Source organism: Gobio gobio (genome assembly GCF_949357685.1).
Source record: "Gobio gobio genome assembly, chromosome: 7".
Taxonomy (NCBI): domain Eukaryota; kingdom Metazoa; phylum Chordata; class Actinopteri; order Cypriniformes; family Gobionidae; genus Gobio; species Gobio gobio.
This window is the reverse complement of record NC_137103.1, coordinates 3,732,126-3,744,958: the sequence shown is the minus strand read 5'-3', so window position 1 is coordinate 3,744,958 and position 12,833 is coordinate 3,732,126. Positions and strand designations below refer to the sequence as shown.

Here is a 12,833-nt window from a genome sequence, read left to right as displayed (position 1 = left end):
TTCATAATATTATATTAATTCACATTAATCAGTGATTATATCTTTTGTCAAGGTGTGTAATGGCTCTGTGAATATATTTTTAAAGCATCATATGACACATTTTAACATAGAGCAAAAATTTCACTACTGGGACTTAAAAGTGCCCATAGTTGCAGAAACACCCTTATATTCATAAAGCAAATTCACACATATCCAAATACAAAACATACAGCAGATTTGTGGCATTTCCAACACACAGTATTTGATGTATTTATTGTTTTTGTAGCATATAAACACTTTATAGAGGCTGTAAATGAGGGATATTCCCGACTTCTGTGACTCCGCCTCCTCTCACGCGGTTTCTTGTAAACATTCGTTTTTTTCTTCTTGCTTTCCTTCTCTGACTGCGCTTCCTCGTTCTCACACACACACACACACACACACACACACACGGAAACAAACGCCACGCTGGCTCTCAGAGCACACTGAATAACAAACTGGCCTTTCTAAAGGCGATTGAGCTGGTGAAGAAGAATGAAGAGCGTCTTCTGCTGTGTGTCTGTGCTCTCGGTGTGTTATATCGTCTATGTCAGCACAGGTGAGTTTCATTCAGTGTGTGTTATAGAGACTTTACACCCGTGGAAACTTCTGTAATAATAATAAACAACTCTACTAGTTCATATTCTTTGACACTTCGTAGTTATTGTCAAACTGTAGTCGTGTCGTTAAACAGTAGTTTCGGGGAAACCCTGTCCGTCTGACAGTAAATGCGCTGAACTTCCTGTTAAATGATTGACATTTACACACTATCACACACTTCCAGAGAGTGTGTGTGTGTGTGTGTGTGTGTGTGTGTGTGTGTGTGTGTCCAAACCCTTTCCCCTTATATTTAAACTCTTTATGAATAGAAAAATGAATATTTTTGAATATTATGAATTATGAATATGAATTGAATATTAACCTAACTTTAGTAATTCAGAGTTTTGGTTTGTAAACGCAAAGACAACATTAAAAAATGCATTAGATCATGTGTGTGTGTGTGTGTGTGTAGCAACTCATAATGTAAAAACTGCACATCATGTAATAAGTGTTACATTATTATTATAATAAATAAAATGTTCATAATGTCATACTTTTCTCAAAATGTAATAACATCTTGAGCTCATACTGTAATAACAATTTTACATTATGAGAAAATTACTACATTTATAAACTCACCAAAAATGTTATTTTCATTATTGTAATAGTTTTTAAAACATAAAGCCAGTATTAAAATACCAGCAACATTTAAATATTCATATTACATGTTTATTAAACAATGCATTGGTATTCATTTACAGTACATTAAAAAAATACCAATTCTTTGTTTATTAATAATAATAATAATAATAATAATAGCATTAATATGTAAAAATGTTGCATTTCACAGGCTTTTGATTTTTAAAAATGTACTGTAAGGGAATATGTTTTAAAAACTATTACAATAATGAAAATATGACATGTTTGCAATGTAATACATTTTGCACAATGTAAAAATTTGTATTAAATGAGCTCAAAATTATTACATTTTGAGAATTATTACATTATGTGCAGTTATTACATTATGAGTTGCTACAGTGTTGTGTCACGATATAATAAAAATATAATATATAATTGTGCCTATGTTATGTATGAATCTCCTTACAAAGTGATAACACACTATATAGGCTACACTTTTAGGCACAAAGTTGAATTGTATATGTATTATGTGTATTTAGTGAAGATCCACTTCAGGAAAATTAATATTTATTGGTCATGCTTACTCCCATTTGTGTTATTTCAGGGTTTTCATGACTTTTGTTATTTCATGTGTATTTTCCAGTGATGTATTTTAGTAGACCTTTGTTTTAGTAAGTGTGTGTGTGTGTGTGTGTGTGTGTGTGTGTGTGTGTGTGTGTGTGTGTGTGTGTGTGTGTGTGTGTGTGTGTGGTCAGAGAGCGTCCCGATCCCTGAGAATGTGAGTGTGAAATCACTGGATATGGGATTCGTTTTGGAATGGGATCCGCCACGAAACGCCACTAATAAAGTGTTTAACTACACCGCTGAAGTCAAGTAAGTTCATTATGATACACTCATACAGGTTTCACTGCTTGCTATTAAAAATGTGTGACTGTTTTAAAATATAATTGAATTAATTCACACTATTAGAATGACATCAGTGGCCTGCTCTGTCTCTGAAAACAGAAAAGGCCAAACTGCAGACTAATGCTCATACACTGATGCACTGGAGGGTTTAGAAGCAGAAATATGAAGCCGTGTGAAATTAACTCTGCGTTGATGAAAGTCTGGTTGTTTTATTTTCTCCCTGTGTGTGTGTAGAAGGTGGAACGACGAGTATGAGCCAGTGTGTGTCCGCAGCTCATCTCTAAGCTGTGATTTCACTGACAGTATTAGCATTTTTGGATCTTACCGACTTCGCGTTCGGACAGAACTACATGAAGACACGTCTGATTGGGTTGGGACTGAAGATTTAAAAGTGGATGTTATAAGTGAGTCACTTGATTTCTGATATGCTTATTTTGACTGTTTTGGCAGTAGGGATGCTCCACTGAAGCGACTGTAGAACACAGGTAGGGGTTTTCTACTGGATCATCAATGGACTGATATCGCTCTAGTGTCACATGTTCAAAGAAGCATTCAGAACCCTTCGCTTTCACACTTGTTGTTGCAGCCTTATGCCAAAATGCCAATTTTTTACATCAATCTAGACTTCATACTTCAAATTTGTGATCATTTTGCAAATGCTTGTAAAACTGAAATATCCAGTGCACCCAGTTTCTCCAGATCATCTTTGAGGTGTTTTCACACTTTGACTGGAATTGATTGGACCAGGACTGTCACTGTACCAATATTTCATTAGCTGGTACTTATACCAGTCAAATTTCACAAGTTGACCAACGTTACTCTTCTGATAGTAGCTTTGGTTTAGTCATGCCATGGGTTACCCACACACACTCAGCTCGAGTAACATTACTTTAAACAGAGGTAAGGCTCAGCCTATTGAGGTTGGTCAATCAACATTATTGTTGTCCTAAACGGAAATTACCTTTTAGCCTTTACAGTCTAAGTACACTTGAACCAGTGGCAAGAGTTATCCGGAGCTCTAAGATCTGTTAGTGTGCCCTACGCTCCTCTCAACTGCATTCTGGTCCTGACGCAGATTTGCGGTAACACAAGTCTTCACTTAATCTACTTGAGGAAATAATGTCAGAATGAATTCAAACGTAACAAAAAAAAAACATCACTGGACTACATAAAAAGAAACAAGACGTTTTGGTGTTCATTCAAACCCCATCCTCAGTTGTAAAAACACAGGAAGTAACTCTGGCAAAAATGCACATACTAAATTCACATGATCAGCTAGGGGTGTAACGGTACACAAAACTGACAGTTCAGTACGAGTTCGGTACAGCAGTTTTACAAAATTGCTTTTTATTTATTTTTATTAAACAGTGATTTACTGGGAAAAAAAAGTGTCTGTACTTTAATGAATTAAATTATAACTAAACGTTTGTTGAAGATATTCAACATATATAAGACAACCAAAATCCTGTCCGCCTGCTCTAACCCACACACGCCTCGGCAGTAAATGCCATCTTCTGTGTGTTCCTGGCAATGATGAGTTTCAATAACAACTAATAAAATGTAAATATTTTTTCATATTGTATTTTATTTCCTTTTTTTTTTTAAGAAGTGCATTCATAAATCTTTGCAACAGCAAATAACTTCCAACTTTATGCAGGCCTATTTGAGGCTACTTTTAAAAATCACATAACATCAGTAGGCCTAACCATAAGTCAACAAAACATGCTTAACATGTGAATGTTACAAGTGTGAAACTTGTGTCTGGGTCTTAAAGGGATAGTTCACTTTAAAATGAAAGTTCTGTCATCATATACTCACCCTCAATTTGTTTCAAGCCTGTATGAATTTCTTCTTCTGCTAAACACAAAGCAAGATATTTTGAAGAATGTCAGTAACCAAACAGTTAATTGGTCCCATTGACCTCCATAGTAAGAAAAAAAATATATACTATGGAGGTCAATGGGAACAGTTAACTGTTTGGTTACTGACATTCTTCAAAATATCTTGCTTTGTGTTTAGCAGAAGAAAGAAATTCATACAGGCTTGAAACAAATTGAGGGTGAGTATATGATGACAGAATTTTCATTTTAAAGTGAACTATCTCTTCAAGCGCACATTTTAATGCACATCGTCTCGAACAAAATCAGCACAATGGACAGCTCTCTGATCAATGAACGACAACGCTTTTTGTTCACGGAGCGCATAACACATAACAGTCAACTGCATTGAAGGCATGTTATCAGATCAAAAAGATTTGCATTACAATTTTTTTTCAGCCACATACAAGATTTGTATGTGGCTAAATAATTATTTAAAATCATACATTCAGATTTAAACAATAAACAAAATGCACCATTCACGTCATTTGCACGTGTCATTCACGTCATTTGAATTTTAATTTTGAACTTTGAATAACCGCCCATATCAGTGGGAACAATGAGGACGCGCTTTTGACGCGCAGAGGTGTTCTATGCGGGGCTGCACTGCAGAGAGAAATAAACGCAAGTCGTCCTCCACCTGCAGCCTTGATCTGTATTTATTTTTAATCATGGTCAGTGCGGAAAACCCACACTCACACAAGTAAGTGGAGGTGAAGGGGATTAGGACTTGCATAGCCTTAGTGGAGATCTGAGGGAACTCGCTCTCCACAGACAACCAGAAACGCGTGATCGGCATTTAGTCTCTGCTTCAAGTCCCCATTCGAGCTGAATAAAAGAAAAATTTAAAATAAAAAAGTTCGATTTCGTGCATTGATTTGTATTAGTAGGCCTACACTAGTCTTTTCTGTCTGTGTCAGCTGCAAAAATTAAGTTGAAGATCGCCATCTCCGTATTGAACACGCCTAGCCTACAGAGAGAAATGCACATCATGGATTACATTGAGTAACGTTAGCTAGCCTATTTCTTTTCGTTTTGAATAGTTTCGTTTAAAGAAATGTAAAGCTTTCTTAAATATTTTTCATGTCTATGAGGCATAAACTGAGTTTTGATTAATTTATAATAAAAAATTAAAGAGATATGAGATATGAATTTATGATGCGCTCCAGTTCACGCGTGCAATGCAATTGATCGCGGCTATATTTGCTTCTTATTTATTAAATCCAGGCAATTTGTTGAATAAACATTTATTAAAATTAAGATACAATTTATACAAAACGAAATTCACTTTAAACTAAAGAAAGTCTTTCTACAAAACGAAACTTAATGAAGTGGTCAATCATGTCTGACCCACTCCATGTCCCCGATGCATCCTATCTTACTCATGGTGTTCACTTTTCATAATCAACATATAGATGGAAAAAAAATAACATAATGTTTTAACATATGAAACTAAATGCGCTTATTTAATGGCTACAACACATAGGCTATTAGGCACATTCAAGTTAATTCTCCAATTAATTTTAAAATGATTGAAAAAAATAAACATAGCCTACCCCTTAAAAAAATTATTGTTTTGCAGTTTTTTCTAAGTACAAGAAACACTCTTTCTGCGTAGAGTGTTTGTGTTGAAAACAGGTGCCATTCATAAAATCCTTCAGTTTTCGAGTAGGCCTATTGTTTGAGCACCTGTGCACACGTTGAGCCAGAAGGAACCATTGCTTAATCTGTCAGCATTACTACTTGTCAGTAATCAGTCAACTCGTTTGTACCACGACGCGAGTATCCCGCGTAGCTTTTACCCAGTATACCGCGACGAGAGTATATGGTTTATTTTTATTTTTTCTTCACGTCGCGCCTCCCCTGTGGCTCTTTGGCGCCCGCCAGGGGAGGCGCGCCTCACCTATTGAAAACCGCTGCTGTAAACTATACAGGGAGCCCTTACTTGCACATTAATATTAAAGGTTAACAACAGAGCCCAAACTATTATCCTAAATTCAGTTGCAATTTATTTTTAGGTATATTAATCAAAACTCAAATAACACATTGTATGCAAACATGTTAACTTCACACAAGGCAGTTTTTGCAATAACTTAGAAATCTAATTATAAAATAGTTTTTTCTCCAATTCATTGTTGAAATATAATCATTTACACACAGATTATTATGAAATAATCAAGACATCACTAACAGGTTAAGTAGAATATAATGAATATATAGAGCATATATTTAGTGAAAGAGTTGATTTCTCTAGTGAATAAAATTCTGTGGACACTGAATGTCTGCCTCAGGTAAATGTGATGCTACGTGAAATTGTTTAGTTTACAGCAGTTATAGTGAGGTCTTTCCGCAGTTGAAACACTGATTGAGCGATTACGCTATTGTAATGTATCCTCAACTTACCTTCAGATGTTCATTCATGTTTATTCTTTAGGAAGAGATGATCGATCGCGTTCAGAGATGGTGTTCACGCGGCCGCTTGAACTTTGATCCGTGATCAGTCACGCCACATTAAAGAGTGTCAAAACGGCATTTATCGTTTGAATTTTGTGATTAAATGGACTGAATACTAAATATGTTTGTGTGGGAACTCGGATTAAAGTGTGTTCTGCGCTTAAAACAAGCCGACTGTGAACTGTTAAAGACTGTATTCGGAAACCGTTCGTACATACGTGCACCGAACCGAAAGCCCTGTACCGAATGGTTCGGTACGAATACGTGTACCGTTACACCCCTATGATCAGCACGTGTGTAGTCTGAAACGTCTTGATGCTTCTTTTTATGTAGTCCAGACTTTGTTTGAACATTTGACTACCTGGATGATTTAGACATGAACTCATCTGAGACTGTAATCGCTACCAATGGGCTTTAGCTAAATACTGTAAATATGACATTTCACTTGTTATTTTTTAAAAAGCTTTTATTTGCTTTGTCATTATGGGGAACTGAATGAGCAATGATACATCATTTACTGCATTTTAGCATAAGACTGCAACAAAATAACTGACTTTTTCTGAATGCACTGCACATCAAACATTGCATTGGTTTGGTAATCATAAATGAAGAAGGGATGCTAATAATTGCTGTTTATAGTGTATAATAAAACATTGCCCTGTGTCTGCAGCTGAGATCAGTGCTCCTCGTGTCGAACTGACAAGCACAAAAGGACAAACAGAAGTTGACATCACTGATCCTCCAATGAGAAAAACACACTTGAGGGGTGTCTTTACACACATTTCTTACCTCATCCATTTTTGGAAAAAAGGAGAGGCAAAAAAGGTAATGAATGCAATGGCACCATTTACTAGTTTCACATTCTACATATATTCTTCCCAAGTTATTGCTAATGTAATTTAATGGAAAGCTATGAAAGGTGCTCTGTGGCGCGGCAGGATTTTGAACCGCCTCTACAAAGCTCATAAAAACAGTGTGTTTGAATTTTAAAGACTTCAAAAAGAGAAACAAAAAGAGAAATATTGCCTTGGCAACTAACTGAAGTGAAAGGTTTAGATTTATGTTTTATTTTATTTCAGTTAACGAAACAGTTAATGTTTTTGTTTGTTTATGATTTTAGTATTAGTAAAATAACCCTGCCTCAAACTGACTAGTGAGTTTTAATGTGATGCTCACCACGGATGATTTTCACCCACATTTGGCGGGTGTTAAAGGGATAGTTGACCCAAAAATGCAACGGTTGGAGTTAAAAATCTTAATTTGTGTTCTACTGAGCTCATCCGAAGGCCACAGAAGTTTGGAGGTCTGGAGCTCTTGACTCTGCAGAAAGTTGGCGACTTCTGTGACCCTCAGCATGCGCTGACCCCGCTCTGGGATTTTACGTGGCTGAGTTGCTGTTGTTCCCAATTGCCTCCACTTTGTTATAACACCACTAACAGTTGAGCGTGGAATATTTAGTAGTGAATTCAATTATTTGGAGGGGTGTCCCAATACTTTTGGCAATATAATGTATATGTATCATTCAATAGCAAACTAAATATTTAACTAAATATAACTATAAACTATATAAATATAAACTAAGGTAATAGTTTGTTTATTCTCAACAGGAAAAACTAATAAGAGACCAGACCAGAGTTATGTTACCAGATCTGGAGCCTTTGGTCACCTACTGCGTTGAAGTGGCGGTTTTGTGTTTGGACTATAATAAAACCAGCCAGTTCAGCAACACGACCTGTGTAACCAACTCACACAGCGGTAAGCGTTCGCCTATATAAACCAGTGTGTGTTCTTCAGCAACACGACCTGTGTAACCAACTCACACAGCGGTAAGCGTTCGCCTATATAAACCAGTGTGTGTTCTACAGCAACACGACCTGTGTAACCAGTCGCACAGCGGTAAGCGTTCGCCTATATAAACCAGTGTGTGTTCTTCAGCAACACGACCTGTGTAACCAACTCACACAGCGGTAAGCGTTCGCCTATATAAACCAGTGTGTGTTCTTCAGCAACACGACCTGTGTAACCAAAACACAGCGGTAAGCGTTCGCCTATATAAACCAGTGTGTGTTCTTCAGCAACACGACCTGTGTAACCAAAACACACAGCGGTAAGCGTTCGCCTATATAAACCAGTGTGTGTTCTACAGCAACACGACCTGTGTAACCAACACACACAGCGGTAAGCGTTCGCCTATATAAACCAGTGTGTGTTCTACAGCAACACGACCTGTGTAACCAACTCACACAGCGGTAAGCGTTCGCCTATATAAACCAGTGTGTGTTCTACAGCAACACGACCTGTGTAACCAACACACACAGCGGTAAGCGTTCGCCTATATAAACCAGTGTGTGTTCTACAGCAACACGACCTGTGTAACCAACTCACACAGCGGTAAGCGTTCGCCTATATAAACCAGTGTGTGTTGTTCAGCAACACGACCTGTGTAACCAACTCACACAGCGGTAAGCGTTCGCCTATATAAACCTGTGTGTGTTCTACAGCAACACGACCTGTGTAACCAACTCACACAGCGGTAAGCGTTCGCCTATATAAACCAGTGTGTGTTCTACAGCAACACGACCTGTGTAACCAACACACACAGCGGTAAGCGTTCGCCTATATAAACCAGTGTGTGTTCTTCAGCAACACGACCTGTGTAACCAACTCACACAGCGGTAAGCGTTCGCCTATATAAACCAGTGTGTGTTCTTCAGCAACACGACCTGTGTAACCAACACACACAACGGTAAGCGTTCGCCTATATAAACCAGTGTGTGTTCTTCAGCAACACGACCTGTGTAACCAACACACACAGCGGTAAGCGTTCGCCTATATAAACCAGTGTGTGTTCTACAGCAACACGACCTGTGTAACCAACTCACACAGCGGTAAGCGTTCGCCTATATAAACCAGTGTGTGTTCTTCAGCAACACGACCTGTGTAACCAACACACACAGCGGTAAGCGTTCGCCTATATAAACCAGTGTGTGTTGTTCAGCAACACGACCTGTGTAACCAACTCACACAGCGGTAAGCGTTCGCCTATATAAACCAGTGTGTGTTCTTCAGCAACACGACCTGTGTAACCAACACACACACAGCGGTAAGCGTTCGCCTATATAAACCAGTGTGTGTTCTTCAGCAACACGACCTGTGTAACCAACTCACACAGCGGTAAGCGTTCGCCTATATAAACCAGTGTGTGTTCTTCAGCAACACGACCTGTGTAACCAACACACACACAGCGGTAAGCGTTCGCCTATATAAACCAGTGTGTGTTCTTCAGCAACACGACCTGTGTAACCAACACACACACAGCGGTAAGCGTTCGCCTATATAAACCAGTGTGTGTTCTTCAGCAACACGACCTGTGTAACCAACACACACACAGCGGTAAGCGTTCGCCTATATAAACCAGTGTGTGTTCTTCAGCAACACGACCTGTGTAACCAACTCACACAGCGGTAAGCGTTCGCCTATATAAACCAGTGTGTGTTCTTCAGCAACACGACCTGTGTAACCAACACACACAGCGGTAAGCGTTCGCCTATATAAACCAGTGTGTGTTCTTCAGCAACACGACCTGTGTAACCAACACACACAGCGGTAAGCGTTCGCCTATATAAACCAGTGTGTGTTCTTCAGCAACACGACCTGTGTAACCAACACACACACAGCGGTAAGCGTTCGCCTATATAAACCAGTGTGTGTTCTTCAGCAACACGACCTGTGTAACCAACACACACACAGCGGTAAGCGTTCGCCTATATAAACCAGTGTGTGTTCTACAGCAACACGACCTGTGTAACCAACACACACAGCGGTAAGCGTTCGCCTATATAAACCAGTGTGTGTTCTACAGCAACACGACCTGTGTAACCAACACACACAGCGGTAAGCGTTCGCCTATATAAACCAGTGTGTGTTCTACAGCAACACGACCTGTGTAACCAACTCACACAGCGGTAAGCGTTCGCCTATATAAACCAGTGTGTGTTCTCCAGCAACACGACCTGTGTAACCAACACACACAGCGGTAAGCGTTCGCCTATATAAACCAGTGTGTGTTCTTCAGCAACACGACCTGTGTAACCAACTCACACAGCGGTAAGCGTTCGCCTATATAAACCAGTGTGTGTTCTTCAGCAACACGACCTGTGTAACCAACACACACAGCGGTAAGCGTTCGCCTATATAAACCAGTGTGTGTTCTCCAGCAACACGACCTGTGTAACCAACACACACAGCGGTAAGCGTTCGCCTATATAAACCAGTGTGTGTTCTACAGCAACACGACCTGTGTAACCAACACACACAGCGGTAAGCGTTCGCCTATATAAACCAGTGTGTGTTCTCCAGCAACACGACCTGTGTAACCAACACACACAGCGGTAAGCGTTCGCCTATATAAACCAGTGTGTGTTCTACAGCAACACGACCTGTGTAACCAACTCACACAGCGGTAAGCGTTCGCCTATATAAACCAGTGTGTGTTCTACAGCAACACGACCTGTGTAACCAACTCACACAGCGGTAAGCGTTCGCCTATATAAACCAGTGTGTGTTCTACAGCAACACGACCTGTGTAACCAACACACACAGCGGTAAGCTTTCGCCTATATAAACCAGTGTGTGTTCTTCAGCAACACGACCTGTGTAACCAACACACAGCGGTAAACGTTCGCCTATATAAACCAGTGTGTGTTCTTCAGCAACACGACCTGTGTAACCAACTCACACAGCGGTAAGCGTTCGCCTATATAAACCTGTGTGTGTTCTTCAGTAACACGACCTGTGTAACCAACACACACAGCGGTAAGCGTTCGCCTATATAAACCAGTGTGTGTTCTACAGCAACACGACCTGTGTAACCAACACACACAGCGGTAAGCGTTCGCCTATATAAACCAGTGTGTGTTCTTCAGTAACACGACCTGTGTAACCAACACACACACAGTGGTAAGCGTTCGCCTATATAAACCAGTGTGTGAAGAGGTCAGGTAAACATCTTAATGCGATTTAAGTCTTTACTCTGATGATTGTAAATGATCACATTACTGGTGCACATGTACACATGGTCAATGTCAACATCCTTTAATGTCATTTCTGTGTCTGCTCAGGTGAGGTGGAGCCCTGGCTCATAGCGGTTGTGCTCCTGGCCAGTATTCTGGTGGTGGGAGCTGCTGTTGTCCTGATCTTTCTGGCCGTGTGGTACGGCTACAAAGCATGCAGAATTATTTTCCCTGACCCTAAACTGCCAGAGAACCTAAAACAGGTAATGCAAGGCTAAGAAGAGACGACGGATAGTGAGCGGTTTTGTGTTACTGACATTCTCTCTGTCTGTTCTCTTAGTTTTTGTCGCAGCAGCCCCAGTCTCCCATACTTTCAGCCATGCAGGAGAGCACTCAGCCGAAGGAGCTCTTTCATGAGCTGAGGATATTTCAGCAGACAGAAGGACCATCGGGGATTCAGACAGATGAGGATGAGGGTTTTATAGGAGCAGACATTAAACAGAGCAAAGAGGAGAAATCGGAAATGGCCAGCTCCACATCAGAAGAGGAGCATTTGCTTGCTGAACTGAGACGATTGTAATGCTATACTATAATCATTTTAACTAGTGATGCACTGACATTTTGCCAACCCAAAAATATTGGAGGGTCAAAAACATTGGCCGAACGAAGCAAGTTTTTATTTAATGCACAAGATATGGATAAGCTACAACAGGTAAACATGTCGGCTGTGTGGAAGCTGCCAAAGTCCATTTTCATTTTAATGAACCGATCTTCCATCCCAGGAATCAATCTTTTGTGTGTTTTCAGTTGATGCGTGAACACAACTTCACTAAACGCTTTAATCGCAATAGTTTTGTTCTTTGTTTCTTTTGGTTTGAAAAAGCCTCAGCGTTCAAATTCTGACATTTTTATACCCAATTCAAACAATAAATGTGTGTTTGTGTCTCTTTAATGTGTGCTGACAGATCGCTGTAAAACTGACCATCTCTTCCTCTTTACTACCAGTTACAGCAGCAAATAAACATGAAGTGTTAATTTTGTTAACAAATAATTTGTCATCATTAAATCAAATTTATTTTTGATTTATTAAATCAATTAAAAACCACTGTTGGATGACAAGAACTATGATGAAAATATACTGTCATTTTCGTCAACAAATAAAAGGAGATGAAAATGTTAAAAGGGTCGATTAGGGAACAGATCCGGTCATAAGTGATGTCCTGTTTAACAGATGCCCTCATTTATAACGTGCGAATCTAAAAGTGAAAAAACACGACGCTGTTCAGCTTCAGAGCGGCTCAATCAGTTATAACACACATTTATGACAGGTCATGTTTATGAACTAATGCTGAGGAATAATCACAATGTTTACTGTACCATGTTTATA

At 39.3% G+C, this 12,833-nt stretch overlaps 1 protein-coding gene across 1 annotated transcript; it reads left to right on the top strand.

Annotated features, from left to right (window-relative positions):
* Nucleotides 1-328: 328 nt before the first annotated feature.
* On the top strand, nucleotides 329-12,624 carry crfb4 (cytokine receptor family member b4). Its single transcript, XM_079821845.1, has 7 exons — nucleotides 329-577; nucleotides 1,953-2,070; nucleotides 2,338-2,507; nucleotides 7,105-7,259; nucleotides 8,042-8,189; nucleotides 11,555-11,709; nucleotides 11,787-12,624. Exons 1-7 carry the CDS (start codon nucleotides 514-516, stop codon nucleotides 12,024-12,026), a joined length of 1,050 nt encoding a protein of 349 aa, XP_079677971.1. The 5' UTR covers nucleotides 329-513; the 3' UTR covers nucleotides 12,027-12,624.
* The last annotated feature ends 209 nt before the right edge of the window (nucleotides 12,625-12,833 follow it).

Excerpts from the sequence above, each read along its gene's own strand:
- crfb4 (XM_079821845.1), top strand. The coding sequence starts at position 514 with ATGAAGAGCGTCTTCTGCTGTGTGTCTGTGCTCTCGGTGTGTTATATC. Across the intron at positions 7,260-8,041 it reads AAAAAGGAGAGGCAAAAAAG|GAAAAACTAATAAGAGACCA; the intron begins GTAATGAATGCA and ends TATTCTCAACAG. Across the intron at positions 8,190-11,554 it reads TGTAACCAACTCACACAGCG|GTGAGGTGGAGCCCTGGCTC; the intron begins GTAAGCGTTCGC and ends GTGTCTGCTCAG.